Raw genomic sequence first — 19,505 nt, forward strand, 5'->3', positions numbered from 1 at the left:
TGTCTAACTATACCCATGCGAGTCAAGGTTTCTATATTAACTTTACCCAAAGCTGTGGGTAAGTTACAGGGGCGAAGTAATATACGTCCAATACAATTTAAATCACCCGACGCAACACTTCAGAGTTCGAAATCTCGGCCTGGAATGAGTGACTTGTGAATGGCAAGGATGTGGAGTACAAGATCTCCCATGGTAAGGAAAGGTAAATACTGGAAGCCAAAGAATGAACACTTCCACCCAGGGGTGGGGCTTGAACTTGGGGCAGGGAGGAAAAGAGTGAAGGAGGAAGAGTGGGAAGTGGAAAAAATAAGGGAAGGAGGAGCAGGAGGCAAGGAGAGAAATGTAAGAAGGCAAATCATCATCATCATCAGTTGTATTTATTGAGCGCTTACTGTGTGCACAGCACTGTAATAAGCGCTTGGGAAGTACAAGTTGGCAACATATAGAGACAGTCCCTACCCAATAGTGGGCTAAAATGACAGCAGAAGCTGCATCGTTTATTTTCATGCTGCTCCCCCAAGGTTCTCAAAGAATCTTCCCTCCATGCTGGGCAATCAATCAATCAATCAATCGTATTTATTGAGCGCTTACTATGTGCAGAGCACTGTACTAAGCGCTTGGGAAGTACAAATTGGCAACATATAGAGACAGTCCCTACCCAACAGTGGGCTCACAGTCTAAAAGGGGGAGACGGAGAACAAAACCAAACATACTAACAAAATAAAATAAATAGAATAGATATGTACAAATAAAATAAATAAATAAATAAATAGATAGAGTAGTAAATATGTACAAACATATATACATATAATACGTATAATATGGGCAATCTCCTCTTATACAGCTTCTCTAGTTCTCAGCAGGTTCCAGGCCAGGGCCAGAGGTTCCTAGAGTCCCTGGCACTGGCGCTTGTGAGAAAGAGCCATTATGTGCTTACGGAACCTACATAAGCCCCATGGGACTGAGTGGTTTATATGCCCTTTTCCTGGCCTGGCACCGCCCTCTGGCTCAGTTATAAGCCAGGCAGGATCAGCCAGACAGTCATAACAGGGCGGGCAAGCCCAGCTGAAGTCCCCACTTTTCCTACTGTGGCAGGTGGTAGGCAAGTGGTGTCAGGGTGGGAAAGGATAGAGATCACCGAGCCCTGAGGAACTTCAGGCTCCACGGCAGTTCCGGACGGCTAGTCCTCATGGTTTCTGGGGCCAAGAGGAACCTCTGGCTTGGCCCCAGAGCTCAGTGAGGACAATGGAATCAATCAATCAATCAATCAATCAATCGTATTTATTGAGCGCTTACTGTACAAGTAAGAAGTACAAGTTGGCAACATAGAGACGGTCCCTACCCAACAACGGACTCACATTTCTGTTACGGTAAGCGCACGTCAATGTTTAAGAGGCAATGTACAGACTCAGCTGGGGAAGGGTAAAAAGGAAAAAAATGCAGATTATTTCGGGGGAGAATGAATATTTTAAAGTACTACCTTGTCTGATTTTGTAGGTGTAGCTAAGACCTTTAATAAGGACAGCATGATAGTCCCTGAAAAGAATACTTCATTTCATAATTAAAACACACACTGGAAGGTACGGCGCGCAATTTAGGAGTAAACGTGAGGTCCTTTTTCTCTTAATGATTGCATCTGTTCAAGCCAGTGTTAAAGTTAATGTCCTACCTCAGACAGAGGAATAACTACTGTCGAGAGAGGGTGAGGGCATCAGGATAGATAGAGACGGAGGGACTGCAGTCCCAGGTGTACCTGAGGACATGGATAAGGCCTAGGAGCCAACACTGCTGCCTTGCCTCCAGCTCTAAAGTAAGGAAGGAATCCTCCCTAGCTCCATATCCCCAGAGAGGTGGCCTCTGGTAGAGAGGAAGACTGCCCCACCGCCCCCAAGGCAGGTTCCCTACCTGATGGCATTCAAGGAAGTGCGCCTTCATGCCCAGCTCCTCGGATCAATCAATCAATTGTATTTATTGAGCGCTTACTATGTGCAGAGCACTGTACTAAGCGCTTGGGAAGTACAAGTTGGCAACATATAGAGACAGTCCCTACCCAACAGTGGGCTCACAGTCTAAAAGGGGGAGACAGAGAACAAAACCAGACATACTAACAAAATAAAATAAACAGATGTGTACAAGTAAAATAGAGTAATAAATATGTACAAACATATATACATATATACAGGTGCTGTGGGGAAGGGAAGGCGGTAAGATGGGGGGATGGAGGGGGGACGAGGGGGAGAGGAAGGAAGGGGCTCAGTCTGGGAAGGCCTCCTGGAGGAGGTGAGCTCTCAGCAGGGCCTTGAAGGGAGGAAGAGAGCTAGCTTGGCGGATGGGCAGAGGGATTGGGGGCATTCCAGGCCCGGGGGATGACGTGGGCCGGGGGTCGACGGCGGGACAGGCGAGAACGAGGTACGGTGAGGAGATTAGCGGCGGAGGAGCGGAGGGTGCGGGCTGGGCTGGAGAAGGAGTGAAGGGAGGTGAGGTAGGAGGGGGCGAGGGGATGGACAGCCTTGAAGCCCAGGGTGAGGAGTTTCTGCCTGATGTGCAGATTGATTGGTAGCCACTGGAGATTTTTGAGGAGGGGAGTAACATGCCCAGAGCGTCGAATGGCCTTGGGCCCCTGCAGCAACGGCATACTTCGGGTGAACCCATAGCAGCCATCCAATGGCCAAAGGGAAGTACACCTCCATTTGCTGTGCCGCCGGACCGCTACCAGTTTAGGCAACTTAACCAGTCACGGGACCAGAGAACACTTCCCACTCCTCCGCTTCTCGCCCACATCCTGGGGGCTCACAGTCTAAGCAGGTGGGACTTACTACTAGGAGTTCCGAGGGGACTGAGAAAGGACTGTGCTGGGCATGGCAAGGCCAGGAAACCAGCATCCTCACCCCAGACAGACTGAAAATCCGGCTTCTGAAAGACCAGAGGAAGAAAGTTTCAAGCATTGATTGTTTTGAAGCTTGTTTAAAGTTGATCTGGATGAGGCCTCAAGGCAAAATATTTCTCATAAGCATTCTGAAATATGCCAACACTCCAAAACCATGACAGATTATACAAGCACTTGTATTTGACTTGTGGGTTTATGCATGAGTACTCAAAATGATGGTCCTACTTACGTTTCTGTGTCTGAAACTAACGATTCATTATTACACACATCGTTGAAGGTGTGAAGTTGATTCTAAGATTGGAAAAAGGAAGAAGCAATTAAATCAACTTCAGCAATATTTCTCTGACTTTTTGCATACATTAGCATTGACAAACAACAGTGAACATCTTAGGTAATTAGATCAGCAAATTATCAACCAAATCCAGCTCTATGCCACTTCTTGCAGCAATTTTCTTTACAATTCAGTTCCAATTTTTTTTTTAATTTATTAGAAGCAATTTTTTCCCCCCAAAAGGCATCTGCTACTTCCCACATACTAATTTTTTGGTCCCAGAATTAATTTCACTGCAGTCATATTCGCATATCTCCAGAAATAATACCGATAAAGATATTGGTAGATCATAAATACTTCTAAGGAGCTCCCCGCAGACTGCAAATTCCTTGAGGGCCAGGATCATGACTACTAAACTCTACTATACTCTCCCAAGAACTCAGTACAGTGGTCTGCACAGAATAATCACTCAATATACTTTGATATTTTTTTTAAATCAGTCTTTCTTGGCGAGGAAGATCAATAATTTAGGTGGGAATTATGGTTTGAAAAATTTCTCTCAAAGTTTCACCACTGGTCCATCAAATAAAAAAGCAGTGTGACCTAGTGGAAGGAGTATGGGCCTGAGAGTCTAGGTTCTAAATCTGGCTCCACCACTTCTCTGCTGTGTGACCTGGGGCAAGTCACTTAACTTCTCTGGGCCTCAGTTCCCTCATCTGAAAAATGGGAATTCAATACCTATTCTTCCACCTACGTAGACTATGAGTTTCATGTGAGACTTGGTTATTAGGTATATCTACCTCAGTTCTTAGTATGGTGCCTGGCACATTGGATGTGCTTAAATACCACAATTATTATTATTATTATTACTACTATTATCACTGATTGTTTCATGAAAAAGGACTAATTTAGAAAGAAAATATCAAAGAGGAAAAATGTCCTAAAACAGGTTGATGTAGAATTCATGAGAAAAATGATCTTATTCTTCTAGACTGTGAGCCCGCTGTTGGGTAGGGATCGTCTATGTTGCCAACTTGTACTTCCCAAGCGCTTAGTACAGTGCTCTGCACACAGTAAGTGCTCAATAAATACGACTGAACAAATGAATGAATTATTCTCTTTATTCTCTATTCACCAGTACTATTTTTGTATGGAATCTTCAACAGAAAAATAAACAGCAGCACCACACAAGTTCAGGGATGAAAAAAAAATGCTACATTTGACCTTGGGGATTCCTCAGTTATTTCTTCATCCTATAGTTCCCCATTTCAAGATCAATTTCTGGGTTGGGGGAAAACATCTGGGAAGGAGAAGTTTGACCGTATAATCACTCCTCCATGATTTATTTTAATAATGGTCTTAAAAGAAGTGGAGTTTGCCCACACAGTAAAAAGAAAAGTGGAGAAAATGATGGGCCACCTAGTTTCTGATAAGAGCCTGAAAAATAGCACCGGGGTGCCTAGAGATCAATTGAGAGGGTATAGGGGCCCTTTCAGGCTTGGAGGTGGGAGGGGGAATCAGGCCCAATTCCAGAAAGTCCAGAGCTGCACTCTACAACTTCATAAATGGTGCCTGGTAGTTACTGTCCCCTCAGTCTCCTGAGTGATTTTTTTTTCGGGATTTATTAAGTGTTGGGGTAGATACAAGTTTATCTGGTTGGACACAGTCCCTGTCCCACAGCGGGCTCACAGTGCTCTTAAAAATAACCTGTGTCAAGTAGAAAAAAAGCAGCAACAAATGCCAGAAATTCATTTTCGAGAGCTGCGGCTAGAGGCTTTGAACTTATGACTTGGAGTTCAAGCCGGAGAGCTGGACATCATGGAAGCCTTATAACACGACAGCTTAGTACAGTGCTCTACACAGAGTAAGCACCCAGTATAGACAGTATAGACTGTCTCTATATGTTGCCAATTTGTACTTCCCAAGCGCTTAGTACAGTGCTCTGCACACAGTATGCGCTCAATAAATACGATTGATGATGATGATGATGATACGCCACTGATTGACAGCGGAGCAAAGTTTTTGAAGTTAGAAGAGTGGGTAGACAGCTCCTACTTTGTGCCCACTACTAACTAAGCAATAGGGGTGGAATCAAAGCCAAAATAAGTTTCTGTCCTCCTGGGAATTACAATTTAACTAGATCGCTGATTTTATCATACGATGGAATAATGGCTGGAAATGGGGGGAAGGGAAGCCATCATGGTAGGGGAGGAAGTGACTTTAGCCAGATAGCCAGAGATTGATGGGTAGAGATTAAGAAGATGGACACCAAGCCTAGGGAATCTCAGGGGAGTAAATACAGGAGAGCCAATCCCAGACCTGATGATGGGAGGCTAATAGTAGTAATAATAGTATTTATTAAGCGCTTACTGTGTGCAAAGCACCATACTAAGCATGGGAAAAGAATACATATGTGGGAATCGTTCCCCCAGTTCAGGTCTCTTTCTAGCCCCTGTACTTCCTCAGGGAAGTTGTTTCCTTAACTGCTTTGCTTCTCTTCAAAACAGAGCAGGAGAATGGATGATGATCAGAAATACCTAATGGTTGTGCAAGTAACTTGGGAAAACCTACCAACAGGCTTTTTGCAATAATATCCTGCAAGGGGAGAGAAACTAAGTGTCCATATGAAATACATAACTTCTCTGTGCCTCAGTTACCTCATCTGTAAAATGGGGGTTAAGATGGTGAGCCCGATATAGGACATGGACTGTGGCCAGCCTGAATTAGCTTATATCTACCCCAGCACTTAGTACGTGCCTGGCACATATTAAGCGCTTAACAAAAACCATTAAAAAAAAAGTGTGGGGTAGATTGCAGTGCCTTCATCAAGCTGAGTGGAGATTAGTCAGTCATCTAGGAATTAGGTTTTAGTAAGATTCTAAAGGAAGGGAAGGACATGGTGGGCCAGAGTAGAATAAGGGAAGCTTACATGTTGTTGGGAATAAATTGGATGAAACCTTTAAGGATGGGCGGAGGGGTGTCAAATGTGGAGGTAGGGGGAAAGGTTAGCTTGAAAGGAGTGCAGGGAACATGCAGGAACCAGGGTTTGAAATCCTCAACTAAACAGAGGATTCGTCTCATCGAGGAGCTTGCCCTGTTGGAAAAGAGCTTAACTCGTAAATGAGCAGTAATTGAGGTCACTGACGGTGATGTGTTTTGAGAATCAAATGCTATTCCTACAGCTCTATCACTGCCTGGAGTCATGAAGGTGGGTTCAAGCACAACCACAAGAGGTAAAACATTAAAAAGTTGAAGTAGCAATAAGCTAGGATTCTTCAACTGGATCAGATGAGATTGTAATCCTTGTAGGTAGTAGTGCAGGTTTAAATACGGCCACCTTCTCCTTTGACATGAGGAGCTGGGTTGGTCCCTATATAAGGGAGGATCTCAAAGGCACCTGAACTTCTACGCAACACCTCTCAGTTGGGGAAACGTCCAGACCAGCCAGCAGGACAACTGGGCTGCTACCTCATGGCTTAAAATCCTCGGCCAGGACTAGATCAAGCTAACATTTTTGAGTCCCACTATGATGGATTTTGACAAAGAGGATCAGTAGGAACGTCCCTAATTTTAGCAAGGTAACAAATCAGAAACTGTCACCACTCTTAAGACCAAGAAAATTATGGGAAATATTTTCAAATTATTTTCAGTGTCTGTCTGGGAACAGTCAGGGCCACAATGTGGGGACAAAAGAAGAAGAGTTCCCATTTGTTAAACGCTTATTATGTGCTAGGCACTGTACTAAGCGCTGGGGTAGATACGAGGTAATCAGGTTGGACCCAGTCCCCGTCCCACATAATAATAATAATAATAATGGCATTCGTTAAGCGCTTACTATGTGCAAAGCACTGTTCTAAGCGCTGGGGGGATACAAGGTGATCAGGTTGTCCCACGTGGGGCTCACAGTCTTAATGCCCATTTTACAGATGAGGGAACTGAGGCTCAGAGAAGTTAAGTGACTTGCCCAAGGTCACACAGCAGACATGTGGCAGAGCCGGCATTCGAACCCATGACCCCTGACTCCAAAGCCCGGGCTCTTTCCACTGAGCCATGCTGCTTCCCAGTAAACACATGAACACATGGGGTTCACAGTATTCATCCCCGTTTTACAGATGAGGTAACAGGCACAGAGAAGTGAAGTGACTTGTCCAAGGTCACACAGCGGACAAATGGCGGAGCTGGGATTAGAACCCAGGTCTTTCTGACTCCCAGCCCTGGGCTCTTTCCACTAGGCCATGCTGCTTTACTTATGTGCTAAACACTGTACTACGTGCTAGGGTAGATATCCAAGATAATCAGTTTGGTTACAATCTCTGTTCCACTTGGAGCTCACAGTCCAAGTAGTAGGGAGAACAGATAATGAATCCCCATTTTACAGATGAGGAAAAAGAGGCACGGAGAAATTAAGTGACTTGTCCAAGGTTACACAGGCGAGAGACAGAGGTGGGTTTAGAACCCAAGTTCTTTGATTCTCCGGAAAATGCTCTTTCTACTAGACCACACTGCTTCTCGAATTCACAGAATTTAGTCAGGTGCCCAAAAAAGCCCTTCACAGAAACCCTTAGTCAAGGCCATATGTTGCAAAGCTTTACTGGAAACTGTAAATGCTATCGAGAAGGAATGAAACAGAGGGATTCAGAAATTAAATTAGCTCCAGCATATGAACATTTCCTGCCTTTGAGGAAAGAAATTTAAGATGTTTCTTAATTCTTCTGAACGTGAGGTGAAGAAATCAAAACTAAACCATTGCCATATTAGCCATAATTTCTGAACTGATTTTAGGTAAGTTAAGAATGGGATCCTCAGGAGTGGATCACGCATACTGAAACACTTATAAGAACTGTCTGCCTTCCCAGTGTGGCCAGGGCACTTTGGGTAACACCAAGTTATTTTATTGCTTTTAGTGATGGTGTTTTTCTGAGCCTGTTCCTCGGAAGGCAGTGCAAACACGGGATCTTTTGGAAACCAGGAAGCATGAGGAAGTCCTGGGCATTTACTCTCCCATATCTGTAAATTAGTGTTAGTGATGAGGATGGGATGGAGAGGAAGTAGGAATGCCCACCGTCTGCTCATCATGCCCTTGATATGCAATTCAAGAAAAAAGCTTGGGTACCAATGCCCTCGAGATCTGGTTATCACTGTCTAGATTTGTGGGAACAAGCCGTGGTTGACAAGACAGAGGCAGGCAGAGTTCAGGTCCACAAATACTAGGAGTTATAGTGATCTCTCCACTTATATTTCTTGATTTACAAAAAAGAGAGACACGTGAGTACAAAAAAGCATTTCATTATTGTTTAATTGTGAAAGAAAATCAAATAGCAAAGATCAGTGTCCAAACCAGATTAGGAATGTTGTGAATTACTAAATATTAACAATAACAGTCTCAAAATTCTGGAATAGTCTATATTTCTGCCAAAAATGTTTGGTGGTTTCAAAACTTAGGTTTTATAAGTTTTTTAAAATCAAGAATGTTGTATTATTACAAATAAAGAAAAATCTATTCCCTTTCAACCGTACCAGTTTTTCAAAGCAAACAAATCAATTATTGTTTATCAAATTTACCCGAACGGTATGGCTGAAACATTTCCGAAGAACAAGTAGGTTATTTCTTATAGATGAAGAGAATCAGATTCATTTAGAAACTTTTATCAGTGGGTATATGCATTTTTCCCTAAAAAGCTCCATGAGTTCAACAGCATAGGAAAGTCAACTGATTACAACAGGCTTTTTTATTGCATCAAATTACACACGATTAGCTATGACAAAGATGCTTAAATTTTTCTGTCTTGAGACCACTACTACTTAGCATGAAAAGATTGTAGAGTGGTTAAAAGGAAATGTCTCAAGATTACTCATGTCTTCTACCTATAGACTTAATAATCAACGGATATTTTCCACAAACCAGCTTCAAAATTATTTGAGATTCTTAAGGCAATTATGTTAAACTAATTTAAATTGATAAAAAAAACAATGTGACTTTTTGTTCTCTGTCATCCAGCCTAAAGCACATTATTTTATCAGGAATTCAACTGCCCTAGAGAAGGATAAAAAAACCATCTGTTTGGTAAATGCTAAACATATATTGGATTATAACAGAGCTTCATTCATTAAGTGTCATCTGATATCAGGCCTCTGGAAAGAATGTGCAAATCAATCAGATTTAATATTTGAATAAATAACGCTGGTGGGTGACCTTTTTTTCCAAAATTCAGGGCCTGTGTAGCTCACTTTAAAAAAAGGATGACAAATCATAGAAAGCAGGTAAGGCAGATGTGGTCTTGCATCTTTTATTTGAGGTTACTATTTTTTCATTCAATTTTAACACACTAGTAGTGTAAATCTTTCCTTTACCTTGAGAATTTTCAATTACTTTTATCAACATGATGCCTCACCATTTCTGATATAGTCCATAGTTGTAAAATAGCTATTAACACAATGCAGACTATAACCAGTTAATTTTTCAAATTCTGAAACTGTTCCCTAGAAATTACAAATTTTTTAAAAACCCTCATAAATCATGTCCTAGAGAACCCTTTACAGTCCTTTTCAGGAATCATCCAAAAGAATTTTCAAAACCACTGATTGGGTAAAAATTTCCAAGAGCCATCATAAGAATGGCATCAAAAACATTAATGAAAGAGATACATCATTCAATCATCTTAATGAGAAATTTAATACATGTCTATTCATGAGGGTTCGAATTTTTTAAAATTAGATACAGTCCACTTTAAGAGAACAAAACTGTCAAACTCAAATTTATTTATGTAAACAGTATTTAACAAGAATAATCTGTGAGGGCATTCTGCTAATACACTGAGGCTAGGATTAGTTATTACTGAGTGATCTGGGTCTATGGATTAACTAAAATGGGTTAAATGAGTCTCATTTTTAAACATGGGAGGGTAAAACAGGAAGATTTAAATCAGAAGAAATTACCAAAAAAAAAAATCTTACTGTTATCTGACTCAATCCAGCCAATCGCATAGTCAAAGTGGGTGACATAAAGTACTTAAATGCCAGATCAAGACTTTCTTTATCAAAACATAAAGCTGTATCCAATGGTTCTTTCACTGTGCTCCACATTAAATCAGCCATGTTGCGAGCTGCACTCTGTCTTAACTCCTGGTCGGAGAGTTTGCATAAATACCTACAATTAATCAGAAAGAAAGGGTCATTCAACCTTCAAAAATAAACGTGTACAAATCCTTTAATTTCACATATATAATACACATTTCCTCTTTACTGTCATACCTTTAAAAACGATTAGTCAAAGATCACGCATCTACCATTAAATCTAGGATTCCGCAAATAAATTAACCAAATTTAGATTAAAAAGGTAATTTTTAGAATGGTGGGAAGGGGAAAAAAAGACAGAGAATGGTGAGGTGGGCAGGAAACAGGATAAAAGAGAACAACCATGGTAATAGGAAAAAGACATCTGATCTAAGAATCAGTCCCATCTTTTGAAAATCCAGTCTATTCCTCCCCCAAGCAATAGTATTGACACAGTAATACTGGATGAATGGCCCAAAAACAAGGCAAAGACCATTATGGCTAAAGATTCGATCATGTGCTTATATATGACGTTTGGAAAAAACTTACACAATATGCACATTCTGTGGGTGAAGTAGTTATTTTAAATATTTTTTTCTGGCTTCTTTACAGTAGCGGAGTTAACCCTGAAATATTTCTCAACTCGATCAATAAAGAGCATAGTTCTCTAGCAAAAAACAGATAGCCTACAGAATCTCATGGCTCATCAGGAGACTGCCTTTATTAATGCCAAGGCTCTCTGAAACGAATTTCCCCTTTCCAGACGCAGCATGCCCACTGAGGTCTTCAGACCCACCTCCTCTAAGATACCATAAAGTCCATATCTCTCCGCTCCGCAAAACCCTCCAGTGGTTGCCCATTCACCTCCGTATCAAATTGAAACTACTTACTATCAGCTTCAGGGCACTCAATCAACTTGCCCCCTCCTATCTTACCTTGCTGATCTCCTAGTATAACTCAATCCATACATTTATCTTTACGAGAAATTTAATAAATGTCTATTCATGAGGGTTCGAATTTTTTAAAATTAGGTACAGTCTACTTTAAGAGAACCAAACTGTCCAACTCAAATTTATTTATGTAAACAGTATTTAACAAGAATAATCTGTGAGGGCATAGCTCTCAATATAACAATCCATACATTTAGGTCCTCTAAAACCAAACTAATCTCTGTAGTTCAATCTCCCTTATTCTGCCTCCAGCATGGGCCCATGCCCACATCCTCCCTTGGGCCCAGAACTGCCTCCCACTTCACTTCCTATAGTCCTCCACTCTACCCACCTACAAAACACTCCTAAAACAATATCTCTTCCAAGAGACCTTCCCTGACTAAGCCCTCAAATTCCCTATCTGCCCTCCCCTCTGTGTTGTCTAAAAACTTGGCTGTGCACTCCTTAAGTACTTTAATATTCACCCCAACCCCACAGCACTTAGGTATTTGCCCTATGCATAATTCATTTTAATAATAATAACTATGGTATATGTTAAGCACTTACTAGGTGCCAGGCACTATCCTAAGTACTGGAGTGGATACAAGCAAATTAGGTTGGTTACACTCCCTGTCCCATGTGGAGCTCAATCTCAATCCCCATTTTACAGATGAGGAAGTAACTGAGGCACAGATAAGTGAAGTGACTTGCCCAAGGGCACATAGCAGACACCTATCTGAGCCAGGATTAGACCCCATGACCTTCTAACTCCCAGGCCGGTGGGAGTCACTAGTCCATTAGTAAGCTCCCTTTTTAAAAAAAAAATTTTAATGGTATTTTTTAAGTATTTACTATGTACCTGGCAATGAATTAAGCACTGGGGTGACACAAAATAATCAGGTTGGGCACAGCCCATGTTCCACTTAGGGCTCACAGTCAATCCCCATTTTACAGATAAAGCCACCGAGGAACAGTGATGTTAAATGACTTGCCCAAGGCCACAGCAGACAAGTGGCAGAGCTGGAATAAAAACCAAAGTCCTCAGACTCTCACGCCCATGCTCTTTCACTAGGCCATGTTGTTTCTTCCGCACCTTACTGAAATTAGACAATTTATTTAGGCCACAGTGCATTTTTTTCATATGCCCACCTGAGTCAAAGTAGTGAGGAACAAACAAGGCCATTTGTATAACTCCACACCTTCCTCCAAAAGAAAACCCCAACTCCTTGGGAAAATACTAACCAACAATGCAGAGGTTAAGTTAGATGATCCACTGGAATTTGGTATTGAGGTAAATATTACGTCAATCAGTCAATGGTATTTACTGATCGCTTACTGTGTGCAGGGCACTGTACTAAGCACTTGGGAGAGTGCAATACAGAGTTGAGAGAGACATTCCCTGCCCACAACACGTTCACAGTCTACAGGGAAAGACAGACACTAATATAAAGTAAATAAATTATAGATATGTACTTAAGTACTTTAGGGTGAGGGAGGGCTGAATAAAGGGAGAAGGAAAAGAGGAAATGAGATCTTGGGGAAAGGCCTCTTGGAGATGTGACTTCAATAAGGCTTTGAAGGTGGGAAGAGTAATTGTCCATCAGATAATGATTTATTTTTTTCAGTTCTTACTCCTTGCCCAAATATAGCAGTGTCTGATCTCTAAATTACTCGACATTTGACCACACTCATTTGTTCTATTTCACTTACATATAAATGAGGTGGCAAATAGTCACAGAGAGGGCATTTGAAACGGTCTCAGAAATGCAGAAGTGTGTAGGAGTGCTAAGTTTATTTGTTAGGGATTCACTACCCTGCCTGAAAAGCCACATGAAGAGCCAATATTGTGCGCAGTGTTACCGATTCAGGATATTTAGTCCAGGAAATCATTCCTTTGGATTGGCTGCCTATCTTGAAACCAAGATATATGTATATATATTCTGTGTTAAGAAATAGACAGATATCTCCATTGCAGAGGCCCACTGATATTTTTGTCTAGATCAGGCAACTGCCAAAATATGAGTTGGTAGATGCAATCCCTGCCCACAGTAAATTTACTGTCTAAAGCGGGAAAGAAGTATTAAAATAAATTACAGAGATGGGAAATAGCAGAGTATAAGAATATGAACATATAGTACTGGCAAAGAGCACTCCAGTCCCTAGCTCCTTTCTGATTCTGTAGCTCCATAACCCTCCAGAGTGACAGCATTTCCCATGAATGATCATCGAGCTGAGATTTCATTACTGCAGAGAGATGCTAAATAAGCCTTAAATGAAATTTAAAAAGAATTCTCTATGAAGTTAAAAAATAATTCTATACGTTTGATTGATGAGAAGACAGAAGTTTACAGAAACCTGGCATGAAAAATATCAAAGTTACAGTCATTTTGAAAAACTTACCTAATAACATAGGTCCTAAATGGTATAATGTGCTGCATGACAGCAGGGATGTGCAGCCATATTCTGATCTATTAGAAAACATAAGGCAACATTAACACCATATCACCTGGGTCAGAATAAATTAAATTACAAGTGTAGAAGTACATCAAGCTAGTAGGTTCAGAATTTGCCTCTTCTTTTCCAGTTGTATCAAAGAGCAAATTAGTCAGAAATTACTAGCACAGGGATGTTTTTTGAACACTGCATTTAACATAGGTATTCTCCCAGTTCGGTGATGCATTTAAGCTAAGCACAAAAAACTTCTAAAGTGTATTGGGAAACAGGGATCTTAAAATGCTGCAGCCCAGATATAGTGGCACCACTGGGGGCAATTAACATAGTACTCTTTTCCGTTTGCAGCATCACTATTCATTCTTCCATTCAGCTAGTTGCAGTTTTCTGATGACAGTTTTCATTCATTCATTCATGCATTCAATTGCATTTCATCATTTCAATGGGTGTGTGAAACAAAAGAACTGAAACCTCTACATTCAAGCTAGCAGAATAACATTCGCAATTTGACTTCATATTGGAACAAAACTGTCTCAAATGAAAGATTTTTTTTTAATGAAAGGCTGAACTTTGCATTTTGTTCGAGTTTAGCTCAACATTTATGTAACCAGCGGAACCTAGTGCTGTCGGGAAAAATACAGGAAAAACTAAAAATACAGGTAATTAAAGACACATATTTAATTCCATGAATTTCTCTTGGAAAACAATCTGCACAACACACCCCCTGGCTGACCCGAGCAACACAATAAGTAAAACAGCATATTCACACATTACAGAAGTATTTGTCACCGTGGTTGGACTGTGACAACTTCTAAGCTCTGATTCATATTAAGCATTGTTACATTTTCAAGAATATTTAATGCTTGTGAGAACTCAAAAGATGAAAAGGGTCAAAGAATTGGGGAGTGGGTGTTAGCATCTGCTGGGGCTAGGAATCTTCAGTAGGAGCCAACGTAGCCCAGCTCCAGTCCAAGCGAGTCCGACGACTTCTGCATTTGAATTTAGCCTGTGTGGAATCAAAACTTAAGGCAGGCCAGGATCTCACTTTGAAGGAGAATAAGAGCACACTACTGTGCTTTTATGGAGTTTTTGTCTCTGCACAGTTGTTCGGGGAGGTTTCATCAAATTCTAACCCAACTGAAAGGCTGCCCATTCTTTTCCAAAGGGACTACAGAAGTAGTTATGTGCCACAGTTGCTTTGGCAAGAGAGTTTATACAGGGTAGGAAGTCATATGTATGAAACACAGTGCTTAAAATTTGGGGGAAAAAAAAGACTTCCCCAAGCACACTGTTACTACTGATGGGAATGGCTACAACGGCTGATCTGCCCATTTGAGTAACCAGTACAAGTGGAGATAATGGCAAGAAAGTCGTTGGACAAGACAGCATAAAAACAGTGACCGAGAGCTTTAATCAGCCCTTCGTAAAGAGTTGTCTGGAAAGATATAACCACATTTTAGGAAGACTCTCACAATCTGTTTTCCAAAACTGCTTATCCAAGCCTGATAAACATTACAACTTCCAAGTTGACTTGCCCAGTAAGAACTGAATTTAGAGTTGCAAGGGCACAAGTTTCCCTTAGCCCAAGGTTCATCAAAACCTACATTTTAAGAAAATTGAATATACCTAGATGGCGTTTCTCTCTAACAGGAGTGTAAATCTTTTTAACATCAAATTTGATACCATAAATTTCTGTAATTGACTGTACTTGAATCTGTGACCAAGTCCAAAACAATTCTGAATACTTACATTAGATACAACTGTAATAAACGCATGTGCTATAAGAAACGGCAAAGTTTCAGGGGATCCATATTCAAAACAATCCTTCATGAGGGAAAGGCCATTTTTTCCACAAAACAGACAAACATAACGAAGCAAGTGCAATGGTACTTCTACATCCTGTGGAAACCAAAAGGAGGAAATTGGTTTTTATTGCATCAAAGTGACTATTGATACCATTAAAATTTTGAGAGCATTTCCTAATTTAACTGTTCAGTATAAATTAGTGAAGGATCAAATATGGCAGACACTCAAATGCTTTCGTAATCATAAAATAAAAAAATCATACTACTTACATTCATATCACAGAATGCCCCTAATATATTGCTTTCTTGGGCGGAAATATCCTGACAAAAAAGAAAGAAAATTAGTTCACCTGGGTTTAAAGCTAGTAGCAAGGAGTGAACCATGTTCCTTCCAAAAACATTAATCTCACAGAACTCTAGCATTTAAAACACCAGTTTGAACAATGTGATTTAGTATTTTTAAATATGACACTGCTTCAATCTACATAAAACTATAAATGCAAATAATCCAAGAACCACAGTGACAATAATTAACAGTAACTTTTCATAACCTTCATTTTTTCTAAGAACTTTTCTGTCCATGTCCAAAGATTTCAGATAAATGTATAGAGAAACTTTTCCAGACATTGAGAATGATCCAAAAAAATTCACATCATGTGCACTGTTCTATACTAAAAAAAATCAGTCCTTTCAAGATAATCTTTTTGTTTTATTTTTTGACTTTTCTAGATGAAGGCCTAAAAATGGTTATATCACAAATAAAAGCAATGATTAATGAAAAAATCAATGTCTTACCTACTATATTTCAGTCAAAATGCAAAACTACATGATGTACTTAAGAACAAAATCAGTTAGTTATTGGGAACATGACTAACACCTGACTACACATTATATGGTTGAATAACTTGCAGGTTTTTTAACAAACAAAAAACCTCCTAATTGTCAATCGCTTCTCATTGTTATGTAACCAGTCCAGACCATAGAGCTGGCTTTCCCTTCTCCCCTTCCCCAAAAAATTTCTCAAGGTAGCCAAAGAAGAAGTAATGCCAATTAACCAAAACACCTGAAGATACCAATTATCTGGGGATTAGTCTGCATCAGGACCTGAGAAGATAAATCCACCTACCTGTCATCCTCTAGAAGTTTAAAAGACGAGACGACAGTAAACAGGATGAACGAATAAGTATAGATTACTAAAAGAATTACTGAACCTAATTACGCACAAATATTCCATTTTCAAATAACATAGGAATTTAAGGTTGGGAACTGAAGTTATGAGTTTTTCTATGAACAAGCTAGCCAAGTAAGCTGGTATATTCAAACAAAACAGAACTGTTATCAATGTATTTGAGTGCTTACTGTGTGCAGAGAGCACTGTACAAAGTGCTTGGGAGAGAACGATACTACAGAGATGTAGCCACAATCCTTGTCCACAAAGAGCTTACAGTCTAGAGGGGGCGGCAGACATTTAAATAAATTCCAGATAGGGGAAATAAATGGCATTGTACCAGGATGTGTACATAAGTTCTGCGGGCTGATGGTAGGATGAATGTTGAGTGCTTAAAAGAAACAGATCCAAGTGCAGAAGGGAGGGCAAATAGGGGAAAATGAGGGCTCAAAAATTTTTCAAGTAGACCTTCCATTGTATTAATGGAGATGCTAACATTGTGCCCAGCATTTTGCAAAGCTTTTCCAACTAACTCTTAAATATGGTGTTGGCAGAGTCTTGCATTTATGAGCCCTCTTTGGCCTAGATGCGTGCTTAATATCACAACTCGTGACATCTTCATCCCCCACCGCTACTGCATATTACAAACTGGATTATCCACTCCAAATATTTCACTGACACATACAAATAAAGAGTGTTTTGTTGAGTCCTGTTTGCCTAATTATTTCTTCTGGAGTCCAATGAAAACTTTTTGGGCACTGCCTATTTCTGCTACTCAATTTTCTCCTTTTTTGCCTTTGGAACAAGAGGTGTAATAAGTGGGCAAAGCCTCATTTTCCCTGAAATCGAGACTATAAACTCCTTTGGGGGAGGGATCCTGTCTACTACTTCTACTATACTCTTAGAACAATTCTCTGTAATAATATTAATTATGGTATTTGTTAAATGCTTACTATGTGCCGGGCGCTGTACTAAGCACTGGGGTGGACAGAATAAATCGGTTGGACTCACTACACAGTAGGCATTCAGTAGATACTATGGACCAACTGATGAAAGCTACACTTGTTCTGGAAAGAGAGAATTCAGTTCTATTAATCGAAGTCCTAACCAACTAAAGTACTTCTGTGTGCGTTCAGTTGTACCATTTTTAAAAAGTCCTACTTTATGTCTACATAAATTGAGGACAGCTCCTCCAGGAGGCTTGCCCCGATTAATTTTCCCGGAGTCATATCCTCCCAAGTATCATCTCAGCATTTCTGCACCATTCGGCACTTATGTAGTCACAACAGAACATAGCATTTTTGTACACATCGATTTACATACATTACATAATCATCACTATCTCCTACCTGTAAATTATGCTGTGTCATTTTCCCTTCACTAGACTGTAAACTCCATGTAGAATCATTTATTCTTTCTCTATTGGAATCTCCCAAGCACTTGATGCTCTGAACACAGTAGATGCTCAATAAGCGCTATTGATTAAATGATATATTAAAGTGATTTTCAAGCATGAATTTTCTGTTTCTTAAATGGCTGGTGGGAGAATTTAGAAAAAGCATTTTGTACTTGACAAGGGTTCTTTCTTGGAAAGCAAGGTCTTCCTCTTCTCCCGCCCCTAAAACTTTAGTTTACAAATGCTTGGTTTGCTTTCTTTGCTGGAAATAGAATAATGGAATAGCAAATTTGGAAAGATATTCTAAGACACAACCTCTGGGCATAATTTCAGGGCTGAACTACGTTCTGAGAGGGCTAAGAGATTTTTCCATCACCCAAGGCCACAAAAGCAGTGCAACAAGAATGGAATGCCTTATCACAGCTTGTAAAATTAAAAATTTTCTAGACAAAAAAGAAGAAACTAAGGGACACAGCAATGAAAGGAAACTGACCACATGGAGTTTGATTAGGCCACTTGAGACTTCAACCTAGTAGAACAGGAGACCTACTTCCATCTAGGAGTGATATGGCTTAGATGTGTTCACCATTAAAAAAGAATGTAAGAGGTAGTAAAAACAAAATTTTATCCTTTCGAAGTTGAAATGTTAATTTACTAAGTACTGTAATGACTTACCTGGTAATAAAAGCAAAAATGATCAGCCAAAACAATTTACCTCTAAGTAAGGATGTGGAGGAAACTATGCCATGAGAACTACCTAACTTTTCCGTTATTGATGTCCAAATAGCCCAAGGTGAACTGATTAATTTTAGAAGCAAAAATGAGGATTGGCTAAAAGTCTGATTCTACTTTTATGGTTAGGACCACAATGAATTAACTTTGAAGAATGCCATGTATGCCTTGCAGAAACTTGGAGGGAAATTTTAATAGCCAACACTGGACTGGCCCACTGCTACTCCGGGGAAGGTCATGAAACACTATCCAAATGTCCCCAAGACCTTATTCGGATTAATCTTTGTCTCTTCGCAGAAATAAAATCTTTCACTCTTTTGACTGGAGGGAGAGAAAGGGTCCATTAAAACTTAAGAGTTTTTCTGGAAGATTCAATAAAGTGCTCATGTTATGGTTAGAAACTTCACAAGGAGGCTTCTTAGGCTATTGAAATAGAGGTTGCATTGTACTGAAATACGAAGAACAAATTCAGGAAAAAAAATTAAAAAAAACATTTTTCAGCCCTGCCATTGCCACAAGATGACCTGAAATATAGATAAGCACACTGGATTTGCAACTTCCAGCTAATCACAAAAGACTGCTTCAAAAATTACACATACCCAAGGATGGGAAAATATCCTTTACCCATAAGGTTATTAGCTACCTCCACTTGGAAAAGAGAGATAACACCCAACAGAGAGTTGATTTTCAATCTGTTGCTGGCTGTTTCAGGCTAAGCAATAGCAGGGAGATTGTAGGACTTGATGGGGAGTGATACCTATGTTTTTTGGCTGAGAATGGGACATGGACTACATTTTGAACTACATTTCCCAG

The 19,505-nt window shown here is 40.2% G+C and overlaps 1 protein-coding gene across 1 annotated transcript in view; it reads right to left on the reverse strand.

Annotated features, from left to right (window-relative positions):
- The window catches only part of USP34 (ubiquitin specific peptidase 34), a 196,897-nt gene that overhangs the window by 103,645 nt on the left and 73,747 nt on the right, over positions 1-19,505 (reverse strand). The window contains 5 exon segments of the mRNA XM_038751121.1: positions 3,117-3,178; positions 10,113-10,305; positions 13,541-13,608; positions 15,341-15,490; positions 15,667-15,717. Of these exon segments, the coding sequence (XP_038607049.1) occupies positions 3,117-3,178; positions 10,113-10,305; positions 13,541-13,608; positions 15,341-15,490; positions 15,667-15,717 (524 nt within the window).

This window comes from Tachyglossus aculeatus, chromosome 9 (genome assembly GCF_015852505.1).
Source record: "Tachyglossus aculeatus isolate mTacAcu1 chromosome 9, mTacAcu1.pri, whole genome shotgun sequence".
In the NCBI taxonomy this organism is placed as follows: domain Eukaryota; kingdom Metazoa; phylum Chordata; class Mammalia; order Monotremata; family Tachyglossidae; genus Tachyglossus; species Tachyglossus aculeatus.